The following is a 26,959-nucleotide window of genomic DNA, read 5'->3' on the forward strand; positions in this document are numbered from 1 at the left end:
GGGAAATGGTGCCGAACAGTCTCCTTAGAATTATCCCACCCAACAGCCAGGGAGAAGGCAGGGTGTTTACATACCAGCTAACTTCCTAAGTGAGGGCTACTCCTGAGGGCTGTTAATTCCCATGGCTTTGGAGGTGGAGTCCTCAGGCACAGATGCAAATATGGAGAATGGCAGTCAGGCCAAGAACCAGAGCAAAGACCAGAGGGAATGTGTGGGACCCTTGCACAGTTTGCAGACATCACCTCTTACAAACCTCACAGCTGCCCTCTGAGGGGGAAGTGTGGTTATTCCCATTTCACAGAGGAGCAAACCAAGATCAGAGGGGCTGAGCCACATGCCTGAGGTCACACAGGGAGTATCAGGCAGAGTCAGGAGCAAAAGCCAGGACTGACTGAAGACTCCAGGCTCCTAACCCCTGAGTTCCCTTGTTCTCAGTAAGGAGCCCCTGCTTTTCACAAGGTTTCCTATTCTGGCGCTTGATGACCTCTCCTTGCACTGCTGAGTGGGAGCTGGGGCAGGCAGATGGGGAACCCTGGCAGATCAAGGAACTGAGTATTGATGAAGGGCTTGTTTTCTCCTTCCTCGGCACGTGTTGGAGGTTTCCAGATACTCAAGGTCTCATTTAGTCCTCACAGCAGCTCAGCGAGGCAGGTATCCCTTTCCCCGTGTTTCCCAGGTGTGGACACTGAGATTCAGAGATGCTCTGTAACTTAACTGAGGGTCACACAGCAGGACAGTGGCTCGACTGGTGACTGAACCTTAGCAGTGTCTGACTCCAGAGACCCACACGCTTCAGTTACACAGCCTGCTTCAGGGAGGAGAGGGGCTGGCTCAAGGTCCTGCTGTTCTTTACGTCTGTGTCTCTTTTGCTGTCTTGCATAGAGGGTCATCGTTACTATCTTTCTAAATTCCATATATATGCGTTAATATAATGTATTGGTGTTTTTCTTTCTGACTTCACTCCGTATAATAGGCTCCAGTTTCATCCACCTCATTAGAACTGATTCAAATGCGTTCAATAGCTGAGTAATATTCCATTGTGTATATATATGTACCACAGCTTCCTTATCCATTCATCTGCCGATGGACATCTAGGTTGCTTCCATGTCCTAGCTATTGTAAATAGTGCTGCAATGAACATTGGGGTACACATGTCTCTTTCAATTCTGGTTTCCTTGGTTGGGCTCTGTGGGAGAAGGCAAGGGTCGGATGATCTGAGAGAACAGCATTGAAACATGTATATTACCATATGTGAAACAGATCTCCAGTCCAGGTTCGATGCATGAGACAGGGCACTCAGGGCCTGTGCACTGGGATGACCCTGAGGGATGGGATGGGGAGGGAGGTGGGAGGGGGGTTCAGGATGGGGGACACATGTATACCCATGGCTGATTCATGCCAATGTATGGCAAAAACCACTACAGTATTGTAAAGTAATTAGCCTCCAATTAAAAAAAAAAAAAGGCCGTGCTGTTGGACCTCTGAGATGCAGTCTGGCCCCTGGGGGCCAAGCTCCCTCCTGTGACGTCACTCCAGTCCTCCCCTTTGCCTTCAGCCCCAGGCTAGCCCCATCAGGTGACAGCTCAGCAGGTGCTCTGAGGAGCCTGGGGACGGGGTTCAGGCACTGTTGGGCTCTCCTCTCCAGCTCCCCCCTGGACAAGGAGCCATCCCTCTGTGCATGCAGGTGGGGGCCCTCCTCTCCTCCCACCGGCCCTGCTTGCTGTCTACCTGACACTGCTCTTTGGCAGCAGAGGGGGGCAAGCCCTCCACGTTCACCTGATTTATGTTCCTCGTTGAAACAATAATGTTTAATCTGGAAAGGGCTAATCAATTTTTTATGCTGATTATGAATAGGCCAGCTGTGCCTGCTTCTTTATTCATGGAGCTTTAGGAACAAGCCTGTGTCCCAGACCAGGCACCCTTGGTGATCTCTGCCCATAAGGGGCTCTGCTTCAAGGAAGGACCCCTTAGGGGCCTTGCCTGTGCCACTTGGGAGTGACTCTGAGTGTGTGTGTGTGTGTGTGTGTGTGTGACCAGAGAGGGTAAGCTAACTCCTGGTGGAGAAGCGGATGTAGTGTGTGTGCAGGTATGTGTGTGTGTAGAAGGCAGCCGGGGGGCACAGTTAGGGGAGTGTTGGCTAGAATGTAAGTGTTCCAGGATCACAGAATTGGGAGGGATATCAAGGATCACGTGCCGTGACACCTCCTTTTGCAAGCGAGGAGGCGTTGAGATCCAGGGAAGGTGAAGCAGCTTCCCTCAGGTCACACTGCTGGTTGCTGGCAGGGGTGGGATTAGACCCGTGGACTCGGAGGGCGCAACACTTTCCCCAGAGGAACGGGTGGGGCGGAGTCAGAGGAGGGTGCCCTGTGGGCTGCTCTCCTCCAGTTATTGACATCGTGCAAGTGACGTCTCAGAGGAGCTTGTGTTTTGGATACAGAGTGAGCTGTAGATGTAACTTAATAAGAGGTTGAGACAGGACGAGAGGAAGTTCTCTGAAGTTTGGGCAAGTTTTCGGTGTTCTTGGAGGCCACAATAGGGATGCAGGGAGGGCTGAATTAGGGCAGCTTCTGAAGAGGGACAGACACGGGCAGGACTTCAGTGCTGTAAGAGGAACGCGCACGGACAGGCCCGGAGGGCGGGTGGAACAGCCTGAGCAGACAGGCAGAGGCAGGGCTGAGGACCCCGGGGAGACCTCTGAATCCGAGCCGCACCGGTGGGCCGGGGCCTCCGGGACTGGGGCTGGGTGGCGTGGCTGGCCCACGGGCTGGGGCTCCTGCGTGGACCCTCTGCAGCCTTCCTCCCTCCCAGGACCTCGCCCATCTTTGGCTTGTTCATTTATTGGCTCAGCAGCTGTTTACCGAGCTCGGTCATGGGGGCGCCGGGGGTCATGTGCGTGAGCACGCTGCCGTCACCAGCTCTTGCGATCCAGTTGTGGGGACGGCAGATGCTAAGCAAGCATTAGGGAAAATGAAAAGCCATTGGCGCTTGTGATAAAGGCCGCAAGAGAAGAGCAGTGCTCTTCGTGTGGGGGCCTGGGTGGCCTTTCTGAGAAAGTGAGGATGAAGCCAAAGCCAGAGGGACCTTAGTGGAAGGAGAGGCGGGACAGAGAATGCAGAGGCGGCAGGCTGGGGCAGAGCGTGGATCTGTCTGGGGGCCAGAAAAGGGGTGTAGTGGCTGGACAGAGAGACACTCCAAAAGGTGAGGCTGGAGAGGCACCGGGCATGTTCAGGAGATCCAAGGTTGGCAGGGGCACTGGCTCCCTGCCTAGACAAGCACAGCCCATCCTGCAGGCTCGCAGGGGATCGGGGTGGAACCAGATAACCAGTTACCAGGCTCTCGAGGTCATCCAGGCAAGAGGTGATGGTGGCTCGGATGAAGGGTGAACAGATGTGCTTTGGAGGCTGAATCCACAGGACTCAAGATGAATTAAACAGGGAGGCACCAGGGAGAGGGACGCCCAGGGTTCTGACCACAGCGCTGAAGGGGATGGTGAGGGAAGTGAGTTAGCAAGTCAGCCTGCAAGCAGCTTGGGGAAGGGTCTTCCTACAGGGCTGGGTTTGCACAGTGGCCCCCTCTCTCCTTAAAGCTGATGGTCAGAGAAGGCTGGAGAGTCCGTGAGAGACTCATTAACTTGGGGTTCAGCCTGGAGAGGCTGGGATCCAGCACTGGGTTCCTGGTGTCCAGATATTTAAAAATGTCGTCAGCCCCCTGATCTGATGAGAGCTGTAGGAGTGTGTGTGTGAGTGTGAGTGTGTGTGTGTGTGTGTGTGTGTGTGTGTGTGTGTGTAAGTAAAACGGGCTTTATAGAAGGAGGGGCTGTTACTTCAGGCTGCTAGTTCCTGTGGCACCAGCATGATGATGATGAGGGGTCTCTCAGGCCCCCCGCTGCTCTTCCTGTCTCTGGTGCATGAGCTGGTGACAGGTGCTTCTGTGTGAGGTCTGAGGCTCTTTGGGAGGAAGGGAAGAGGCTGATTCAGGTATTAGGGTTTGGCCTGGGGGCTGGGACGGAATGTCGGAGGCCGCTGAGGAGCAGAGAGCGCCCTGCCGTGGAAAGCAGGTGAGGACGGGGCTGGTTCTAGGTGCCCCCTGGTGCAGCAGAACCGGAAGTCGTGATGGGCCCTTCCTGGTCCACATCTCAGGGTTTGCACTTGCCCTGGGTTCCCCACACTGCCCGTGCAGCTCTTTGTCACAGTCTCCAGTGTTCTAGCCTCACCTCTATCCTAGGAAATGCAGGAAGAAGAATAAAAACTGACATATACTGAGAGTGTTACACCAGCTCTATTTCAGGGCCTGTTTTACGTTCCTATTGCTGCTATAACAAATTACCTCGGATTTAGTAGCTTAAAGCAATATACATTTATTATATTACTGTTCTGTGTGTCATGCTAAGTCACTTCAGTCGTGTCCGACGTTTTGCAACCTTATGGACTGTAGCCCGCCAGCTCCCCTGTCCATGGGATTCTCCAGGCAAGAATACTGGAGTGGGTTGCCATGCCCTCCTCCAGGGCATCTTCCCGACCAAGTCAGAAGCCCTAAAATGCAGGTGCTGGCATTCCTTCTGGAAGCTTGAGGGAAGACTCTCTTTCCTTGTCTTCTCCAGCTTATACAGCTGGTCATATATGGATGTGAGAGTTGGACTATAAAGAAAGCTGAGTGCCGAAGAATTGATGTTTTTGAACTGTGGTGTTGGAGGAGGCTCTTGAGAGTCCCTTGGACTGCAAGGAGATCCAACCAGTCCATTCTAAAGGAGATCAGTCCTCGGTGTTCACTGGAAGGACTGATGTTAAAGCTGAAACTCCAATACTTTGGCCACCTGATGCAAAGAGCTGACTCATTTGAAAAGACCCTGTTGCTGGGAAAGATTGAGGGCAAGAGGAGAAGAGGACGACAGAGGATGAGATGGTTGGATGGCATCACTGACTTGATGGACATGGCTTTGGATGGACTCCAGGAGTTGGTGATGGACAGGGAGGCCTGGCGTGCTGCAGTTCACGGGGTCGCAAAGAGTCGGACACGACTGAGTGACTGAACTGAACTGAACATTCCTTGGCTTGTGGCCCCTTCCTTCATCTTCAAAGCCAGCAGTGAAGCGTCTCTAAATTTCTCTTTCTGTCATCCTTTCACCTCATTCCTTTTCACATCTTAGCTCTCATAGTGACCCTTCTGCTTCCCTTTTATCAACATTAGGACCCTTATATCCATTGCACTGGTTCCACATGGGAATTCAGGACACTGTCCCATCTCAGTTCAGTTTAGTGCAGTTCAGTCACTCAGTCGTGTCCGACTCTCTGCGACCCCATGAGTCGCAGGACGCCAGGCCTCCCTGTCCATCACCAACTCCCGGAGTTCACTCAGACTCACGTCCATCGAGTCCGTGATGCCATCTAGCCATCTCATCCTCTGTCGTCCCCTTCTGCTCCTGCCCCCAATCCCTCCCAGCATCAGAGTCTTTTCCAATGAGTCAACTCTTCGCATGAGGTGGCCAAAGTAATGGAGTTTCAGCTTTAGCATCATTCCTTCCAAAGAAATCCCAGGGTTGATGTCCTTAAGAATGGACTGGTTGGATCTCCTTGCAGTCCAAGGGACTCTCAAGAGTCTTCTCCAACACCACAGTTCAGAAGCATCAATTCTTCAGCGCTCAGCCTTCTTCACAGTCCAACTCTCACATCCATACATGACCACAGGAAAAACCATAGCCTTGACTAGATGGACCTTAGTCGGCAAAGTAATGTCTCTGCTTTTGAATATACTATCTAGGTTGGTCATAACTTTCCTTCCAAGGAGTAAGCGTCTTTTAATTTCATGGCTGCAATCACTATCTGCAGTGATTTTGGAGCCCCCAAAAATAAAGTCTGACACTGTTTCCACTGTTTCCCCATCTATTTCCCAAGAAGTGATGGGACCGGATGCCATGATCTTCGTTTTCTGAATGTTGAGCTTTAAGCCAACTTTTTCGCTCTCCTCTTTCACTTTCATCAAGAGGCTTTTTAGCTCATCTTCACTTTCTGCCATAAGGGTGGTGTCATCTGCATATCTGAGGTTATTGATATTTCTCCTGGCAATCTTGATTCCAGTTTGTGTTTCTTCCAGTCCAGCGTTTCTCATGATGTACTCTTCATAGAAGTGAAATAAGCAGGGTGACAATATACAGCCTTGACGTACTCCTTTTCCTATTTGGAACCAGTCTGTTGTTCCATGTCCAGTTCTAACTGTTGCTTCCTGACCTGCATATAGATTTCTCAAGAGGCAGGTCAGGTGGTCTGGTGTTCCCATCTCTCTCAGAATTTCCCACAGTTTATTGTGATCTTTCATCACATCTTTGGAGACTGAGACATGGGCATCTTTGTTGTTCACTCATCCAGTCGTATGTGACTCCTTGCGACCCCATGAACTGCAGCATGCCAGGCCTTCCTGTCCCTCCCTGTCCGTCTTCAGAAGTTTGCCCACGATCATGAACGTTGCATTGGTGAGTTGTCCGTCTTTAGAGGGGGGCATTTTTCTGCCTACTTACAGGGCCAGATGGTAAACAGCTTAGGTTTTTCAGGTCACATACTCTCTGTGGCACTGACTGAACTCTTCCATTGCAGGATGACAGTGGTCGTAGACAGTAAGGAATGAATGGGCATGCTGGGTTCCAATAAAACTTTATTCATGGGTGTGGAAATTGAGTTTCATGTAACTTGCACATGTCATGAAGTATTATTCTTTTGAATAATACTTGAAATGTGAAAGAGTATTCTTTGCTTGCAGGCTACAATAGCAGGCAGTGGCTGGCGTTCTTACCCCTGCTCCAGTAGCTGGGCTCAGCCAGGACTGTGTGTGGTTTCCCCAAGTCTGGTTGGGGGCTGCAGATCCTCCTGTCTCTGGCTGTCTCCTATTGCCATGATGTACTCCCCTTATTCATGGTTCACACAGGCTGCCCCTCTGCCTAGAAGGCTCCTGCTTCCTTTCTTCAGCTGATTAACTGGCTCCTCACCCTTCAGAGCTCAGCTCTTTGTCACCTCCTCCAAGAAGTTCTCCCAGCCCAGGTTTAACGCTCTGAGCACAGGCTCCTATTTCTTCGTGATTTCGTAATTAATTCCTGTCTCCCTACTGGACCTGACGTTCCAGTAGTGACTCCAGGGGGTGGTGGCCATACTCAGTTAGGACTCACTCTCCCCATTGGGTCCCCAGTGACGAGTCCAGGGGCCCTGCACATGGCAGTCATTCGGTGAGCATTTGTTGGATGAACAAATGAGTGACCTTTAGGGGCTGCGTTCTCCTGTGTGCAATGGGAGCGATGATATCTCCTCTACCTAACCTCAAGAGAGGGTAGGGAATTACATAAGAGCAGCAAAGACTAGGAATTTCCCATGGTTAAACATTCAGCCCCCATGGAGCAAAGATATTGTGACATCCCTTATTCTGGCCAAGCTTGAGTTCGAGGAAGAAGTGGTGAGTCCTCACATGGGCAGGCTTGCAGCGGAGGGTGTAGAGCTCAGCCTGTCCGGATCTTGGGTTTAAGTTCCTGGCACCTCCTGTGTCTGGGTGCTGTGATGGGATGTGAACACTTGGCACAGCCCTAAACCCCCCACCTCCACTCCCCACCCCCACCCAGACACTTCTCATCTCCACAGACAACTCATCATCTCTGCGCTCTGATCATCTAGGGGATACCTGCCCTGGCTGTGGGAGGGGGGTGGTCCTCAACTTCACACTGCACTGCTTGGGATCTCTGGTCTTGATACCCCAGAGATCTCTATGACAGGCAGAGACATAGACCTGTCACCCTGTGCGGCTGGACAAGTTATTAAGATGAGGAACGTTGAAAGATTAGATTTATGACAGCCCACAATGGATTATGAAGAATAATTTATCAAATGTCAGCGCCTGCAGCCTACAATTTACAGAAGGTTTGCTTAAACTGAGGAGATCTGATTGGACTGCACCCTCCCCCCAACCGCTAATGAAAGACAGATCTAATGGATGGCTTCCCGGGGCTGGCCAGCCACACTGGGTGTTTATCTGTTTTTTATTAATCATTATTATCACAACATTTCCATAGAGTCCCTCCACCCGCAGCGCTCAAGGTGCCCAGCCACCTTGAGGGAACTGTAGCGACTTTAGCTGCCCCGGATCAGCTAGAAGGCCCGGAGACCCCTCGCCAGGAAGAGAATAGGGACGTTAAAACCTCACCTCCATTCATTCGCCAGCTATGAGCCAGGTGCCTTGACAGCAATGCTGAGCAGGAGCAGAAGTCTGTCATCTGGACGGGAATAGGGAGACGCAGCAAACATAAACTGAGGCAAAGTGCAACTGTGTGATGGCTGTTGAGGAGGGCAGTGAGCTCTGAGGTTGTACATGAGGCGGCTTCCCTGCAGAGGTGACTGTTGAGCTGTGATTTGAAGGATGAGTAGGAATTCCCTCGAGGAGGAATTCCTATTCATTCCTTCTAGGCAGAGAGGATGGCACGCGCAAAGGCCCTGCAGTGGGCAGGGAGGGAGTGCACTGGTCATCAGAAGAGGCCTTCTGTTCAGGGCAGAGAGAGCTGGAGGGGGCCAGAAGGAGGAGAAGGGGCAGGAGAGGTAGGCAAGGTCAGCCCCTGTGGGTCGTGCTAAGGATCTTGACCCTGGGAAGCTGGTGATGTGGTAGAAGCAGGGAGACGTGACATGATCAGCTTATGTTTATTTTTATTTTTTTTTCAGCTTATGTTTAGAAAAACTCACCTGAGCTGTATGTGGAAGAGGGCTTGGCAGAGAAAGGAACACAAATGGGCAGACCAGTTAGGAGTCTTCAGGTGAAAGAGGATGGTGGCTTTCACGCGCTCATAGAGCTGACCTGACAGCCTCCTTGTTCCAATGCCCTTTTCATTAGACCGTGTGCTCTTCATGGAGACTTCAGATGGGGTACCCACTATTCTTGCTACCATTATTGGGGGGTCTTCTTTGGCTCTATCCTAGACTCTTTATGTATGATGTTTCATACAATACTATGAGGTAGGTACCAAAATTCCCATTTTACAGATGAGAAAGCTGAGGCACCGAGGGGTTATATCACTGCCCAAGCTGATGCACCTTGGAGCCAGAATTTGAGTCGGGGCAGTTTGACCCTGAGCTTGTATTGGAGTCGCTATGTCTTGCTGCCTCTTGGATCTGACTGTCCTGGCCAGCAGGTGGGCATTCCTAGGGAACACACCACGGCTCTCCTAGGGTGTGGCTGCCCCTGGCTTCTTGCTTCTCTTTCGGTCAGCTACTTATCACCATCCTGCAGGAGAAAAGAAGCTTAGTCTGACCTGTGATGCCCTTGGCAGAGCCCGATAGATGATTACCCTGTACCTGGAGGCTCTTCAGCAAATTGGTAAGAGTTGAGTGTTGTGCCAGCCTCCTTGCAAGAATTTCGACAGGAATGATGTTTTGTTATTTCTGGGGGTGACCCTTGTTGAGAAGGGCCTCAAGTTCTGCTGTTGGCCCAGCTTGGCAGTAGCAGTAAGTAACAGCTCTGCAGAACCGACGCTTTGATCTTTTAGAACCCCAGAGAGAACACAACTTCCATGAAAGGATCTAGGTGTCCTTGAGCTATTATTGTTGACGTGATTTTTGTTATAATAAATTGTTCTGAGTGGGCAGCTGCAGATGGGGGTGCCCCCACCTTGAGGCAGGGCAGCTGTTGAGTGGGCAGATGGAGAGACACTTGGATGCCCTGTCCTCTCCCCTGGCCCCCCAGGGTCTGTATGGTGGTGTTGGAGGTCCCCTCTGCTTACCTTGCAGGAAGGTCCCTTTGGGGTTGGGTGAAGCACAGTGGGAAGGGGGCACCCTCTCCAGCAGGTCCTGCTGGAATGCAGGTGTGTTTTTCAGAGGCTGTCGCCTACTTCCAGTAGGATATTCTGTTGGACCAAGGTCCCCTCGTGGCTCGGGACTGCCTGTTTTGTTGGTCCATGTTCCTACCAGGGTTTCTGTCATGTGTATATTTGTTGACTGAATGGCTTAGGCTTGTTGTTCAGTTGCTCCGTCGCGTCCAGCTCTTTGCGACCCCATGGACTGCAGCTCACCAGGCTTCCTTGTCCTCCACCATCTCCCAGAGTTTCCTCCACCTTGTGTGTATTGAGTCAATGATGCCATCCAACTGCCTCACCCTCTGTCTTAGGCTAAGGAATGGCAGATTGGTTTCATCTCATATGCTAACTCTGGTCAGTTGGTAGTGGCTGCCTGGAGCTCAGGGTTGAGAGATTTTGAGGCATCATCTGGGCCCAGCAGGAGTGAAGCTGTGATTGATTAGTGATATCTGGCAGGGTGTGCTCAGGGTCCATTAATCAGCTGCTGCTGCATAACAAATCACCCCTAAACTTAGTGCCTTAAAACAACAGGCATCTGATGTTTTAAGGTCTCTGCGGGTCAGGAACTTGGGGGTGACACACTGGATGGCTTCGGCTCTTCATGAGGTTCTCGTCAGGATGTCAGCTGGGGTGCAGGCATCGGAAGGCCTGAGTGGGGAGGGAGGAGCTGCCTTCACGACGGCCCATGGTCGGCAGGAGGCCTCGGTTCCTTACCACGTGGGCCTCTCCACAGATTGCTTGAGGGACCTCATGACATGCAGCTTGCTTTCCCCCAGGCAAGTGTCCCAAGAGAGAAAGCAAGGAGGACGTCATGGTGACAGTTGGAAACTGGACAGTGTCCTTTCCTCTACGTGCTCTTTGTTAGGAGTGATGATCATGAAGTCCAGCCCCTACTCAAGGGGCAGGAATTGCAGTAACTGGGACAGCAGTTGATGGGGCAGCTCTGAGATGTAGGGATTCTGGGGGCAGGCTCCTGGGGAATGCTGCCCAGAGTGGGGAATGGATTTCCTATCCAAGGCAGGCTTGGACAGTGTTTTGCAGAGTCTAGCCAGCTAGAGCTCTGCTGTCTGCCTCAGGCTGGGGTGGGTACCGTTCATTCCTGCCACTTCATTAGCATGGGGACTTGTCCTCCCCATCAGGCAGCAGCCAAAGGCTGCTGGCACCCAGCCAGGTGTGGGGTGGGCCATCTCAAGACCAGGAGAGCCAGATGTCGTTTGCTGCTGAAGCCATGGTAACCCGCTCAGGTGCCCCGGGCAGTTGTCCTGGCTCCTCACTGGGAACTGCCTGGCCCCGGCATCAAGGCCTGGATTTGCTTCTTTCTAGAGCTGGCCCGTTCAGGGTCTGTTCAATTTGTTAGCTTTATCATATGGGGATGTCGTTTCTGAATCCAGAAGAGGTCCAAGGTGAATGAGTGTGGGGGCAACAGGAGAGGATATTTTCTATTGGACCATCCTGGAAAATCTGGGACATTCCCCACCCTGTGACTGATGCTCCAGTCCTCACGAGACTGCCTGGCTGTAGGCTCTGGTGGGGCTGGCTGAGAGACCCAAGTGGAACTCTCCCCAGGGATCATTATTGAGGCTTCTCCAAAGATCCTGACTTCCTGCCTCTTTATTTTGGGCTGAATGAGGACCTGGCCAGCACTTGGCTCCTCAGTGTGGCATTTTGGAAACACTGCCCAGTAACCTGGCTTCGTGGGACTCCTCCTGGCTGATGTTCTTGGGAGTCACTCTGCCCTGGACTGGGGTATCATGCACGTGGTCTCTCGATTCCTGGACCTCAGCTGAAGCCAGTTGACATCTTTTTCCTTCCAGTTTTATTGAGATGTAATTGATACTCCTTACTGTATAGTTTAAGGTGTACAGCGTGATGGTTTGACTTACATATATTGTGAAATGATTACAGCAATAAATTTAGTTAACATCCGTCATTTCATGTCAGAGAAGGCTATAGCACCCCACTCCAGTACTCTTGCCTGGAAAATCCCATGGACAGAGGAGCCAGCTTACCAGTAGGCTGCAGTCCACGGGGTCACTAAGAGTTGGACACGACTGAGCGACTTCACTTTCACTTTTCACTTTCATGCATTGGAGAAGGAAATGGCAACCCACTCCAGTGTTCTTGCCTGGAAAATCCCAGGGATGGGGGAGCCTGGTGGGCTGCTGTCTATGGGGTCACACAGGGTCGGACACGACTGAAGCGACTTAGCAGCAGCAGCAGCAGCGTCTCATATATTCATGTTACAAAGTCTTAACCTGAGCCTCTGGTCAGCTAACCCCCTAGGGGTGACATGTTTTTTCTGGCCTTTCTGATGTCCATAAACTCCCCAACACACACGCACGCACGCACGCACGCACACACACACGCTCACGCATGCGCACACACATCATACAAAGCTAGAGCAACTTTCTTTCTGATTATTTTTCCTTTCCCAGACAGGGACATCGATATATTTGAATCATGGGCCGACAGTAATTAAAAAGCACATAACTAGTCATTTTAAAATGTAGTTGTTTTACTTAATTGATTTTGCCGCCAGACCCAGAGGGGAAGAAATGAGAGCACAGGGGAAAGGAAGCCTTAGAAAGGGAGACAGGTTCCTGCGAGTGACTGGAGGCAGCTGAGGGCCCTGCTTGAATCTAATTGCTGCAAATGCTGCAGTTTGTTTCTGCTAATGGTTTTCTGCTGAAAGGGCTTGGGGGGATGAGGCCTGATTGGAGGGGGGTGGCGTTTATTTCAGCTGCATGGGGGGTATAATTCTGCTTTCAGGACAGGGTCTGTTTTTCCTTATTCTCTATCAGCATAAAGTACTTTCAGTGAACACTTTGAATCAAGGTTCCATTTAGAGATACTTTATTCATATTTAATTACAGGCTGTAGCACCAATCTTTAATTACCTTTTTTTATAAGCCAGCTAGGAACATTCACTAGCAATCTGTGTGTGTGTGTGTGTGTGTGTGTGTGTGTGTGTGTGTGTGTTTAACCACAGTGGGGTGTGGGTGTGTGATTACTGATAGAGGGGAAGGGTGGCCCCAGGGGCTTCGGGAGGTGGTGGGTGGGATGGGCTATCTGTCCAGCAGGTTCCCTGTGCCCCGTGACTGGTGCACCCTTATTTCCCTCGCCTCTGTTTGCTTCCACTGGTCAAGTGGGGGATTTGAGCAAGTCCTCACAGCTCAGCCTTGTTCAGGGTGCCGAATTGGCACCTGGGCTTAGGTGGTCCTGGGATCGCCCCCCATTCCAGCCCCTGGCGGGAGCAGGGGAGAAGGCCTCCTCCCCATTTCCAGGGGCTATGGGAGATCAGCCTTCCTCTTAGCCGGAGGCTGGGCTCTGCTTGCCCTGGCCGGTTCCCCCTCCCCCTGCCCCCTCCCCGCTCCTGGCGGCTCTTGTGGACACACAGCCCTAGGGATGCCATGTCAGCCTTCGGTTGCAGTGACTCTGCAATGTCCCTGCAATGACACGGATTCGAAGACTGGTTGTCCTTCTCAGAGCAAGAGCAAAATGTTCCCAGGGAGCCAGGCAGAGGCTTGGGGTGGGAGTAGGCTCGGATGACCCCCAAGACCTCTTTGTAGTGGGGAGATTGGCCCAGTCTAGCTGCCAGAGGTGAGGGTCTGAGTTCACAGCTTTTTTTTTTTTTTTTCCCCAGAAAAGCCTTCTCCTTGGTGCTCCCTTCAGGAATTACCAGAGGGCATCCTAGGAAGTGGTGTGGTTGCCGTTATGTAACGGACGGGAGCGTTGCTGAAATCCCACCCTCTGTTTCTGGATCTCAGTCCCAGCAAGAGGGTGGGGAGGGGATGGAGCTCACATGCACAGAGCCTCTTGGGGGGCACTGGGCACTATGCCCAGGTTTCTTTCATCTCTTCCAGTTGGGGCCTGAGTGCATACTGCGTCAGTCAGAGCCCCTTCAGTTGTGTGTGACAGAAAACAACTCACACTGCCTTCAGCAAAAGAAAAAAAAAGATATTATGGGGTGGGCACCGAGGCGTGGCTAGGACCAGTGTGACCAGGACTCACTCTTTCCAGGCTCGGCTCTCCTCTTTGTTTCTACTGTGTGACCCCTGGTAGCTCCAGACTTCAAGTTCAGTTTTCAGCTTTGGGTTGAACAGCAAGAAAGAAAAGCTCTTCTACCGGTCAAACAGAACAGTTGAGTCTGATTGGACCAGTTGGGTCATGTGTCCACCTCTGATCTAATCGGGATGGCCCGTGGTCCCCAGGGTTCTGACTCAGCAGGCCAGGGGCTCACACCCACCCTGGAGTAACAGGTGGGGTGCCCCCAGGTAAATCCTACTCCCAACACGTGCTTTTACACGTGTGAGGCCTTTGGAGTAGGAGGGCTGTGGGAGTGGGGTGGTCCGGCCATTTCAAAAAGAGGAAAGAGTTGATTCAACCCCTCTCCAATAGAATAGTGGATTCGATCCTTCAACAAATATTTGTTTACAGTCCTGTTCTAAGTGCAAGGAAGTCAGCAGTGAACAAAACAGAAAAGAAAATCACTGCCTGTTTGGAGCTGGTGTTCTAATGTGGTATGGAGGGCGGGTGGTCCCGTCGTTCTTAGTCTACGCCCAGGCCCAGGATAATGGGTTCTTGTGTGGAGAGACCCCGGGTGATTCAGGGTGACGATGTGGGGAGGAGCTGGCCCTCAGGGAGCCCAGAACTCACAAGGGAGGGAAAAAGGTTGCATGGTTGGGGAAGGGGGCGCTAAGGAGAGGTACAAAGTGAGGAAGGCGGGGGACGGGAAGCCAGTCTGGACGCATTGCCCGTGACAGAAAAGGGGAGCCCCCTCCCGCGTTTGCCTGGACCTTTGGCCCCCGCAGGATATTGACAAATGGCATGGAGTCAGGGAAAGCTACAAAAATGATGACAGTCCTGGAGGGAGTGATTTATGAGAGGAGATTAGTGGAGTGATGGTGTGGCCTAGCAAACAGAGGGATAGGGTGGGGGAGGCTGTGGGTCCTATGAACCTCCGAAGTCCAAGGAGAGGCGAGGGGCTGGGGGGCAGCATGGAGAGGCCACTGCAGAAGGAGGGCAAAGCGAGGCAGTGGGGGCCGGGGGCTGCATCGACCTCGGCACGAGAGCCTGGTGTGAGGAGGAGGGGAGGTGTGTGAGATGTGCATACAGGAGTGTGTGTATGTGTGCGTGTGAATGTCTGGCTTTTCCAGAATTGTGAGGCTATCCAGGGGACCCAAGAAATGGAGGGGACAAAGATTTCTGCCCTGGGGAAATTCTGCAAGAAGCTTTTGGGGCCCTCCTTCCCATCTGGGAGAGTATTCCTCTCTAGACTGTTTAGCTGATAACCACTCAAGTCAGAAAGACCTGCTTCAGGAGAACTGGGATGGCATTTCTAAGAGGGAAGCAGGGGGAAGGAAGAAGGGAAAGTGAAGTTGCTTAGTCCTGTCCGACTCTTTGCAACCCCATGAACTGTAAGCCTACCAGGCTCCTCCATTCATGGGATTTTCCAGGCAAGAACATTGGAGTGGGTTGCCATTTCCTTCTCCAGGGGATCTTCCTGACCTAGGGATTGAACCTGGGTCTCCCACATATAGGCAGACGCTTTACCATCTGAGCCACCAGGTAAGTCCAGGAAGAAGGGAAGAGGAGATTAAAGAGCACAGGGTATACGGCCTGATTTGTAGAGCAAGTGAGGCACAGAGGACGGGCATTGCCCAGGATGCCTGGCATGGCATCACCCGTGAGTACCAAAAGCCCGACTCTGGTCTGCAGCCTGGGAACTCTGCCAGGGGGCCGGGTCAGGAGTGAACTCTGGGACCTGCATCGAGGCTCAGGCAGCAACAAGCGGTCGTTGCTGGTTTTGGAGCCCGCAGCCCACGCGTCCTTGAGCTTTCCAAGTTGGCGGGGTTGAAGCATCTTCCATCTGATGCCCTGTCTTGAGCTGCCCTGGGCCCAGGTTCTGTTGACTTTTGAGTGTGTCCATATGCGAGAGCCTGGGAGGCACACATGGTGCAAGTGTTCATTGCTCAGTCGTGTCCGACTCTTTGCAGCCCCGTGGACGATAGTCCACCAGGCTCCTCTGTCCATGGGATTCTCCAGGCAAGAATCCTGGGATGGGTGGCCATTCCTTTCTCCAGGGGATCTTCCTGACCCAGGGATCGAACCTGGGTCTCCTGCCTTGCAGGCAGATTCTTTACCGTTTGAGCCACCAGGGAAGCCCCTGGAGGTCCAATGGTAGGTGATTAAATGGATGGATGATGCATAATCTTGGACATTCTAGATGGCCCTTTTTTGGCTTTAAGTAGAGATGAGCTGGGTTTCCAAGCACAGGTGAGTCACGTCCTCCACATGTGTTTTCTCTCTCACTTCCTGAGTGAGAACAGGTGTATGTGAATTTCCATGGCTGCAAAGGACCCAGGCAAAGCAGCTGAGAGAGGAGAAGTCTGTCATGGAGGCATTTGCCACCGCTGGCGGAGGCCCTGGCCCATCCTCCTTCCGCCCCTCTAAGTGAGTTGAGTCCTCGTAACTGCCCTGTCCTCTCTTCTCCTCTCTTGACAGATTCATGATTTGTTCCTGAGCTTTGACGACACCCCTCTGGGAGCGGCCTCCCTGGCCCAGGTCCACAAGGCCGTGCTGCGTGACGGGCGGACGGTGGCCGTGAAGGTCCAGCACCCGAAGGTGCAGGCTCAGAGCTCGAAGGACATTCTTCTGATGGAGGTGAGAGCCTTCCTCCTCCCCTCCCTTCATCCTCATTCAATGTTTCCCTGGGATCTGGGCAGTCCCAGTGAAACTGGTGGAAGGCCTGTGGGGCGGAGTGTGGGCCTCTGAATCACAGAGCGAGAGAGGAGAGCTTGAGATCACAAAGGTGTCATGGCAACACTGCGACCCAGGGACCCAAGGCTGGGTTGGCTGATTTTTGATTCATTCCTGGGAATTGTTTGGATTCTTTCCTGGGAATCGTCTGTGGATGGTCTCAGAACATGTGGGCAACTGCTGGGGCCAAGGAGACCTGGTAGTGGGGGGGAATGTTGTAGAAACGAGGTGACCCAAATAAGTAATTTCCTTGGGGGTAGAAAAAGCTACATCCTAATCTGGTCTCTTATAACGAACGGGAGCATGTGGTCAGCCAAGGAGTTTGAACATGACATGGAGATCACATAGAAATGTTTATGCAGAGAGCTCGTTTGCTTCTCTGGTATTTGTTCTGCGTGAGCGAACGCACGTGCCCTAAAGTGGCCCTGAGACAGCTCTAGTGGGTCCTGTGCTTCTGGGCTTTTCTAGCTCCCTGCCTCGAGCAAGGGGAAAGGGTGAGTGGCCAAGGCTTGGGCCATAACCAGCAGCCCAGGGAGGTCCGCAGCCTGCTAACCCTGTCAGCATGTTCCCCTCCTTCCTTTCCCTTTCCTTGGTTCCCTGTCCTCACTTTGGACACTTAGTTCATTCTTTCAGCTCTCTTTGACTAAACCTGACAGGTGCATAGGACACACGAGTGAGTGACCTGCCTCTTCATCCTCGGAGAGCCCGCCCCCCCGTTTAGTGGAGGCCTGAACACAAACAGTCCTCAACTGTGAGCTCCATCTGCGGGGTGTTGGCAAGGTGCCGTGGAGCCTGGACTGACGGGGGCGTCAGAGGGGCTTCACCGAGGCGCCCACGAGACCGCTGGACAGCGGAAGGGTGACCCATCCGAAGGTCTCGAGTCTTAGGGGAGCAGGGTGCACGTGGAGAGTGTCAGCTGGTTCAGATGGTTCGAGCTGGGCGTGGGTGCCGGTGAGGCTGGGAAGGTAGGCAGGATGGAACACAGAGGTCCTTGGGTTCCAGGCTCCAGTACAGCGTGGAACACATAGTAAGTATGCATTTACTGGGGAACCGAGCAGATTTGATTTTCTCCTGCAGTCAGTGGGGAACCATTTAAGAATTTAAATCAGGGAAACATCGTGATCAGACATGCCTTAGAAATAAAAGTGTGTTAACAGTCTGGAGGATGTTTGGGGAGGCAGGAAGACTGCAGCCAGGGAGACTAACTGAGGGGCTGCTGCACCGCTCTGAGAGAGCAGTGGTGTGAACCAAAGCAGCGTCATGGGGGTGGTGGAGAGGCGTGGATTCACGGGGTGGGAGCATCAGGACTTTGTGGCCAGCTTGGTTCACGTGGATTGAGGGAAGATATCGGTATGGATGAGAATGGAAACAAATCGTATGTTTCTGGCTTCCGTGATTAAACTTGGGGGCCGTTAACCACGTGTATCAGTCTGAGTTCAGCTGGGGAAAAATAACTTGCTCTAGGCACGTCAGAGGGAGTTTAGAACAGAACATGCGGTTCACCGGGGATGGAATCGTTGAGAAGCCAAATGGGATGATGAGATGGTCACCCAAGGCAGGAAGCGGAGGGACAAGAAGAGGTGGCTCCCTGGATCCCAGGTGCTGGGGCCACCGGAGGGGAGTGGGTCATGGCCATCGGGCCCGTCATGTGGTGCTGGAGCCACAGATGCTGTTTGAGGTGGGGGGTGTTTCACCTCCTCCTGTCCCCCTGTATGCCACCAAACCTAGCTGGAAGCTGGTTGGCAAGGGAGCCTGGGGAATGTACTTTCTTATGAGATAAGGAGGTGGCATGGATGTCAGGAAAAACGCAGTGGGTGGTGGAGCAACCATGTACTATAAGATTGCTGTCCGGGTCTCTCTTGTTTAGTCACTAAAGTTGTGTCGTACTGTTTGCGACCCCATGGAGTATATAGCCCAAAAGGCTCCTCTGTCTGTGGGATTTCCCAGGCAAGAATCCTGGAGCGGGTTGCCATTTCCTTCTCTAGGGGATCTTCCCAACCCAGGAAGTTCTTCCCGAGAATCTTCCCGAGCCCGCCATCTCCTGCTTGGCAGGGTAATTCTTTAGCACTGAGCCACCTGGAAAGCCCGTCTATAATGCAGGCTGGGAATACAGGTTTCTGGATTTATCAGCAAGGAGACTCATGGGAGACTCATACTCAGGTGGCCAAAGTATTGGAGTTTCAGCTTTAACATCAGTCCTTCCAAGGAACACCCAGGACTGATCTCCTTTAGGATGGACTGGTTGGATCTCCTTGCAGTCCAAGGGACTCTCAAGAGTCTTCTCCAGCATCACAGTTCAAAAGCATCAATTCTTCGGCACTCAGCTTTCTTCACAGTCCAACTCTCACATCCTTACATGACTACTGGAAAAACCATAGCCTTGACTAGATTGACCCTAGGCTTAAGGGGCAGTGAAATAGACTCTTCTTCTTGATGGGGGAATGGCATGGTTCCAGAAGAGCACTAGAGTGGGAGACATTGTTGCTGTCGTTTTGGAAAATAGAGTCTGTCAGAATTAATTGATATTGCCAAGTGGAATGTAAATTAGTAAAACTCTGAAAAGAGTATGTTGGATTTGGTGACTTGGAGTTTTTTGGGAAGAACAGGGACGATGGGGTGAGTGGGAGTGAAAGAGAATTGAGGACTCGGGGAGTGGAGACGGTTAATGGAGACTACCCTTTCCATGTTTGGCCTTGGATGGTGGGGGACAGTGAGGGTAGTGGTTAGATCTAAGCACAGGATTAGGTGGGGGTCTTGCAGAGGCTGTCGGTGATGGGGAAGGGGCAGCGGAGTTGGGGGCTTAGAGATTCAGGGGACAGCAGTAACTCATAGAGCTGGTGCGGGAGACGCCTGGAGGGACTGGGCCCCAAGGACACAGGCAGAAGCGTGAGGCTTTGGCAGCCTCTGTTCTGGGGCTAGAGCTTTGTTCTTGAGGCTGGGTCCAGATGAGTGAGTGGGGCAGTGGGGGAAGGCAGGGACAGTGGGCAGCCGAGTTGTACCAGGCTGATAGTGTCTATTTTTTCCTCTGAAGTGGGAGGTAAGACCATCTGCTGAGAAGGAGGGGGTAGGAGGTGGCATGGAGGCTTGAGGGGGATGAAGGTTTGGAATCCTGCCGGGTGTGCTGGAGAAGGGAGCTGACCGGGACCCGGGAGCGAGGCTGCTGAGTGGCACTGGGCATCCACCTGGAAACCTGGGTTTTCTGAAGCATCAGTCCGTGGTATGGAGCAGCCACAGATGGAAGTGCACTGCCAGTCTCGGAGGGTCCCTGGGTGTTCCTGGGACCCTGTGGCTACACCTGAGTTGGGCTGGAACCTGTCTCTGCCTGGTGGTACCCACAGGGCCCACAGGGGCTGGGAGGACAGCTCACATCTCTCCTCTGCCCAGAGCCTCGCCCCTCCCAAAGTAACGGTGGCCATAAGGTCAACCGCAACAATAGCAGTGGTGAAGATTTGGCATCTTCCTCCCTGAGATAAGCATCAGATGCTTTTCTTGAAATCACCAGCTGTGTGGCCATGTGCTGAATACAGAGTACGGCTCCCTTGCAGTGGCTGGGGCTGGGATCTCAAGGTGGACCAGAGACCTGCACTCACCCCCTGCAGAAGAGAAGCTGGAAACGAGGCCTGAGGTCTTCTGTGGACTGCCAGCAGCAGCAGCACAGAGTGGTACTGCCTTCTCACCATGCTTGGCCTCTGGTGGGAAAAGTCTTAACTTGGTTACCCTTCTCTGGTTTACAACCAAGAAGCGCCAACTGGAAAGCTCATTTTGTTTTATATGTGAAATGAGCATGACTTTTTTTTTTCAGACCTAAATTAAGCCCAGACCTACATGGTGCCTTGATTTTAGGGGTGATATTTTTTTGGGTGTACTTTGTGGGAGAGAATGATTTCTGAGAGGCATTAGGACCGTCATACCTGCCGGAAACGTGAAGATAGAGGGGAGACAAAGCCGCTTTTCTGCAGAGCTTTCTGGTGCTTCTTTTTTTGCTAATTCCAGGTGTTGTGTGCCCTCGGACTTCTCTCCCACTGCCCACTATTGTCTCCATCTCCTCTTCAGCCCTGTGTTTGGTCCCGGCCTTGTCTTTAGAGTTCATACTAAGGGGAGAGTGGCTCATAGGCTTAACTTCTGGATATTTGCAGTTTACGAAGTGGGCTTGTAAATCCAAACACATATCTGCTGTAAGGATAGAGGTTTACAAGAGTGAAACTTTTGAGAATAAGGAGGTGGGGACTGCTAGCTATATCAGTTAGGATGCTTTTAGCTGTGTGTATCAAGAAATCCAACTGATAGTGGTATAAATAATAGTAACCTATATTATCTCACATTTCAAGACATCTACAAGTGGGGCCAGCTGTTTCAGGTTGACTAATCCAGCACTTCACTGTGGCTTTTCAGGACCTCAGTTCTTTGTCTCCCCGACTCTGCCAGCTCAGCTTCCTGGCTTGTCCTTCTAAGGTAGTGCTCCTCGTGGCCCTCAAACAGCTGCAGGGTTCCTGCAATTACCAGTGTCCTTCCTCGTATTAAAGAATAGCTGTTCAGTAGAATTTCTTTCAGTACTCATTGGCCAGAAGCAGGTCTACTCGTCCAAGCCTGAAGCAGTCTTGGCAAGAGGCTTGGGACCACTTTGACTACCTCAGACCGATTGTGATTCACCTTCTCAGGCTAAGGTCTGCCTTCCTTGAAGGTCATGAAACATGCACAAAATAGAGGTTCTTTTGGCCAGGAAGTGGGTTGGCACCCAGGAGCATGTGCCACCCTGGCGTTTTGTGTCTCCTGTGAACCTGGGCCTTCTCCTGGGGAAGGAGACAGTCCTGGGGAGAGCTGCTGACTGGTGCCAGAGAATCAGAGACCGACTCTCAGTAAACGGTGATGAACCTGATGGTGTCGGTGACTTTGCACAAAAGAGAAAGGCACAGCCAAGGGTGTTTTCAGCTTTGTCATCATCACCTGATATTGTCCCTTTAATAGTTGGGGCAACTCTACTTCTCGATGCACGGCCAGTGACTCTTATTGATTTGAGTGGCTGTCCGGAGCCAGACTAATTGGGCCCAGAGATTGGAACAATGATTCAGCAGCAAGGGGTGAACTGACAAGGCAGAGTCTATCTGTCTCCTGGCGGGCTGGCTTTGCAGCAGTCCTTGCCTGCCCACGAGAGCAGGGAGCTTACTTAGCAGGCTGGGAATCACTGCCACTCTCCTGTCTAAGACCAGGGCAGGACTCAGTTGACCTGTGAGGCAGTGTTAAGACCATCATTCCCAGGTTTCAAGAGCACTACCCTGTATTACACCCTGTTACCTCTCAAGCTTCTGAACTTGGTAATGAACGCCCCATGCTGTATCCTAAAGAATCTAACTTCTGACCAGGTCCTTCGTGTATCACCTGTCCCCAAGGTCTGCAACATTAGGGCGGGGTGCTCAGATTTGAGCACCAGAATCCCATCCCCCATTGGATGGCCTCCGGCTCACACCCAGGGTCTCTAAAAATAAAGACCTGTGACAGTTATGTTTTTGATTTTTTTTGAACAACATTTTCAGTGCATGCTGTCTGTCATCTTGTTTCTTTTCTGAGTGTGTTGATTGAACAGTGGGTGGCTAGGTAATGTTTGTGTTGGCACAGAATCCAACAGCTGATTTTATTTTTTTTAAATACATTTTTGAAAGCCCCAGAGATGTAGATCATCCCTTGGAAACTTCTCTTCACCCTGTAATTCTGTTTTCTAAACAGTATGCACTTTAATAACTTATCTGAACAAAGATAAACCCCATGAACGGTAAGCTATTTACATCACTCTGAATTGATTTTCGATCCTTGTCGAACATCCATTTTTACCAGCTCGGATCCATGCAGGCGTTCTATTTAGTGTCCTGTTTTCCCGTGGACCATTATTTCCTTTATAATACATAATAAGGTGATAGCAGTAACTCGAATTTCAGCTGCATTTTACAGTTTACAAAGCTCCTTTTATGCTTTATCTCAGGCTCTCTATTGTATTGTCCTATATTGTGTTGCCTGAGACAGGACTGCGTAAAGAAAGAAGTGAAAGGAAGAAAGAAAAAGTGGGTCCGAGTCCTGCATTTGAAATGGCAAGCTATGTGACCTTGAGAAATGCTTTAACCTCTTGGATCCAATTTCCTTCTCTGTGAAATGGGCAAGAAGAGGAAGAAGTGAGAGCATGTATATCAAGTGCCTCATAGTGTGGTGCTTGTGTCTGAGTAATGATAATTCCCATTTTTTTTGCCATCATATATAGCAATCACTAATTTCCAAACTTTTATGTGACTCAATTTTTCCATTATGTTTCTGTGTGGTCCATAATTTAGTTTTCTTCCTGGGAGCCAACAGTCCTATAGGAAAATGACTTCATTATTCTCCCTTGAAGAAACTATTAATTGTTGAATATACCTTGATTAATTAACAAGGCTTCAAGTCTAGTAGAATATTCTCAGGCATTTCAAAACTGTGGTTCCCCCACATTCAGAGGTAATCCCTTCTTCCACCCAAATCTCCAAGGCGTACAGATGTAATCCATCTGTGTAATGCACATGTGAGCATATAACTATTTCTGGGGAGAAGGCAGACCTTTTGGAATGTTCATTTATTCACTCATTCATTCACATGAATATTCAGTAAACATCTGCTGAGTGTTGAATACGTGCTAGGCACTGGTGAAAACACTGGCAGTTGGAAGAATTTTATGGAGAAGATGAATTTGGGAGAAAAATCAAAAAGTCAAATTGATAACAACACCTGTTTTATTTTAGTTGATTGCATCTGTTGTCAAGAAAGAAAAACTTAAAAGAATCTACTGGGGGAAGGCTCTTCAGAAGGGAACTGAATTAAAACAGAGGGTGAAATGGAATTCCGTTTTCTTTTCCCAAGCTCAGAAAAGTCCAAAGTGTCAGCAGCCCAAACTGTTTTAGATTTGGATCAGATGACTTTTTTTTTGGACCGGATGCCTCTTAACCTGACCTCAACCCTCCATTTGAAGTTCATGGGGTGATAAACCCCCAAATTATGTACAAAATTATGGGAGTATGTATGTTTTCTGGGCTTCATTGCTGGCATCACATTTTCAAATTGGTGACTTCCTATAAAGGGGATGATGTCCTCTAAAACTATGAACCACTAACTTCCATCCAGACAGACCCTCTCATTTTAAAGTAACCAAGGGAGTGACTTGCCAACCACCACAGAATGGTTTGGAAACCAGTTTTATGAGTCCTGCAAAGTCACAGGGGTTATGAATTAGTTTACTAACTTATTAGGAATTAATATCAACCAGTAAAATCTTTGACTGCTTTTATGATTAATGATATAAAGTATTAATAATAACCAATAGTATTAGTAAGGACTAATTACATAATTGATTGGTAACAGAAAAATCTTTAAGGTGCCTTTCAGGGCTGTTTGGATATTAATAATAATTTTAAATTTCACAAAAGATAGTGACCAGACAGTCAACAATGGGGAGGTAGTGTGTGGCCACAGGAGCCTCATCGCCTGATATAGACCCCACTTGGCTACATGTGGGTCTCTGTGTGTACCTGCGGCTGGTCCAGGGTCACTCAGTTCAGTTCAGTCGCTCAGTCGAGTCTGACTCTTTGCGACTCCATGAATCGCAGCATGCCAGGCCTCCCTGTCCATCACCAACTCCTGGAGTTCACTCAGACTCACATCCATCGAGTCAGTGATGCCATCCAGCCATCTCATCCTCTGTCGTCCCCTTCTCCTCCTGCCCCCAATCCCTCCCAGCATCAGAGTCTTTTCCAATGAGTCAACTCTTTGCATGAGGTGGCCAAAGTACTGGAGTTTCAGCTTTAGCATCATTCCTTCCAAAGAAATCCCAGGGCTGATCTCCTTCAGAATGGACTGGTTGGATCTCCTTGCAGTCCAAGGGACTCTCAAGAGTCTTCTCCAACACCACAGTTCAAAAGCATCAATTCTTCGGCACTCAGCTTTCTTCACAGTCCAACTCTCACATCCATACATGACCACAGGAAAAACCATAGCCTTGACTAGACGGACCTTAGTCAGTCAGTAAATACATTTTGGCTGAAAAAGATGAGTGAGACTCACTGTGGCTCCTTCCTCGTCCCTCCTGGGTGAGAAGGTCTGGAACCTATGCTGGAGTAAAACACACAAGGGCTTCCCAGGTGGTGCTGGTGGTGAAGAACCCGCCTGCCCGTGCAGGAGACATGAGAGATGCGGGGTCAGTCCCTGGGTGGGGGATCCCCTGGAGGAGGCCATGGCAACCCACTCCAGTGTCCTTGCCTGGAGAATCCCACAGACAGGAGCCTGGTGGGCTGCAGTCCCTGGGGTCGCAGAGTCGGACACGACTGCAGCGACTTAGCATGCAGCATGCACAGCACACAAGAGGCTTCTCGCCTGGGGCTTGGAGCCTCGAGACTGGAATTCAGGCGCCTCAGATGACAGCTGTGCCCTCGGCCTGGGCCGGGCGGGTGCTTCTGCGTCCTGTGCACCAGCTCCGCTTCCCCTCGGGTGGCAGCCGAGGGCCATCTGAGGGCACAGCGACGAGACGTGCTGCCCAGATCTGACACAGGCAGGCCCTTGCTGTTGCCACCTCTCCCTTCTCGTTTCATGTGACACCAACAGGAACAAAACGTAAACGAAATCGATTATCATGAGGTCACAGGCCTGGCCCATAAAAGAAATTAGACTGCAGCCAAATGTAATTAAAGAGGGTTTGAGAGAAATTGAGTATAATAACCCTGTGTGATGATTCTTTTAGAATGGCGTCTGTTACATTGCCTCGGACATAGGATTTAAAAACAAAGCTGTAAATGCCTTGTAGTTAATGGCCCTGCTCTGGATTTATTTCGCTGCGCTGTCTGTGCCTAATACAGTGTTGGAATCATATCAGAGACTAGGGCAAACAAAAGCAGGAGAGAAGGCTTGTGACTGGGACCCAGCAAGGCCTTCTGGGTGGAGTGCGTGGTGTTTTGGTCAGCTTCAGCTGCTGCAACAAAATACCATCAACTGGGAGGCTTAAGCCACAGACACTTATTTCTCCCAGTTCTGGAGGCTGGAAGTCCAGGCTCGAGGTGCTGGTTGATTCTGTTCCCAGGGAGGGTCTCTTCCTGGCTGTAGACAGATGGCTGCCTGCTCTCGGTGACCTTACCTGGCAGGGAAGTGGGGAGCTTTGGTCTCTTTCTTCTTATAAGGATACTAACCTGTCATGGGGACCTCACCTTCATGGTCTCTTCTAGGCCCAATAACTCTCCAAAGACTGCCCCTCCGAACACCGTCTCCCTGAGGTTAGGGCCTGACATATGAATTTGGGGGGCTACATAAGCATTACGTTTCCTTAGCAGTGGAGGAAGGTCTCTTGGTACCGATAGGCCCATGGTTCTTGAGTTCTTGCTCCTTGTCCTTCTGCTCTGACCAGGGCCAGAGATGGATTCTCAGAGGACTTGGACTGTAATCTATACCAAGAATCACAGATGAGAGACTCTGTCAGTGGTTCTCCCCAGGCCCGACTTTGAATACCAACAGGAGGGTTTATAGGAGAGCAAGAAAGTTGCCTTCTGCCCCACCCCACCCCGATGCTGGAGCATTTCCCATGGCCCCGGCATTACCCTTGCTTTCTCACTACAGAGCCATTGTTTGTGAACTTGTGAGACTATCTCAGGTCCAGAGCTCCAGTGGTGGGGTAGCCTCAGAACTGAGTGCGTGCCCACAGAGGGGCTGTGCTGTGCCCTGCAGATACCTCTGGGCTCTGGTTCTGTGCCAGTCATGTTTCCTTCACATCATTAAACTGACAACTGAAATACCAGATAAGTCTTCTAAAGCTCCCTCTTCCATCACATCCTGACTCAAGAATCCACAGTGGGCCCAGATCGCTAGAAATCCAAGCTTTTCATCCCAGTGGACAAATCCCTTATCTCTTACTCCTCTTGTCATGTCCACCCTTGGTTTCATATTCTGATATAATTTTTTTATCATGAAATATTTTAGATGTACAAAAAGCATAAAAGATGTTATACATGCTCAGGTGCCAACCACTCAGCCGAAGAAACAGATAGAATGCAGTTACAGCCGCGGCCCCCTCCCATGGCCCTTTATCGACAGGACCACGCAGCACAGATCTAGGAGCAGCAAAGGCTTAAGATGTGATGTTCAGTGTGTTCAGTGATGTGCTTAAGAGGAAGGGTTTGGGGCTGAGTAGACCCAGGGGGAATTCTGGCTCTGGGCTTCCTTGCTGGGCACATTTAGGAAAAATCATATAACCTCTGAGAGCCTCAACTTTTTTCATCTGTAATATGGGGCTGATAAGAGTGTATACCTCCCAGAGTTGCTGTAAAGACTAAATGGAGGAATAAGGTGAGTAATAGCACTTACCCAGTGCTGGGCAAGTGGGGAACACCCAGCAAA

At 51.0% G+C, this 26,959-nt stretch overlaps 1 protein-coding gene across 1 annotated transcript in view; it reads left to right on the forward strand.

Annotated features, from left to right (window-relative positions):
- The window catches only part of ADCK1 (aarF domain containing kinase 1), a 143,590-nt gene that overhangs the window by 86,095 nt on the left and 30,536 nt on the right, over nt 1-26,959 (forward strand). The window contains exon 5 of the mRNA XM_052646781.1: nt 16,316-16,474. Coding sequence (XP_052502741.1) covers nt 16,316-16,474 — 159 coding nt within the window. The remainder of the gene's footprint in view (nt 1-16,315; nt 16,475-26,959) is intronic.

The sequence above is a fragment of the Budorcas taxicolor genome, chromosome 10, assembly GCF_023091745.1.
Source record: "Budorcas taxicolor isolate Tak-1 chromosome 10, Takin1.1, whole genome shotgun sequence".
Taxonomy (NCBI): Eukaryota; Metazoa; Chordata; class Mammalia; order Artiodactyla; family Bovidae; genus Budorcas; species Budorcas taxicolor.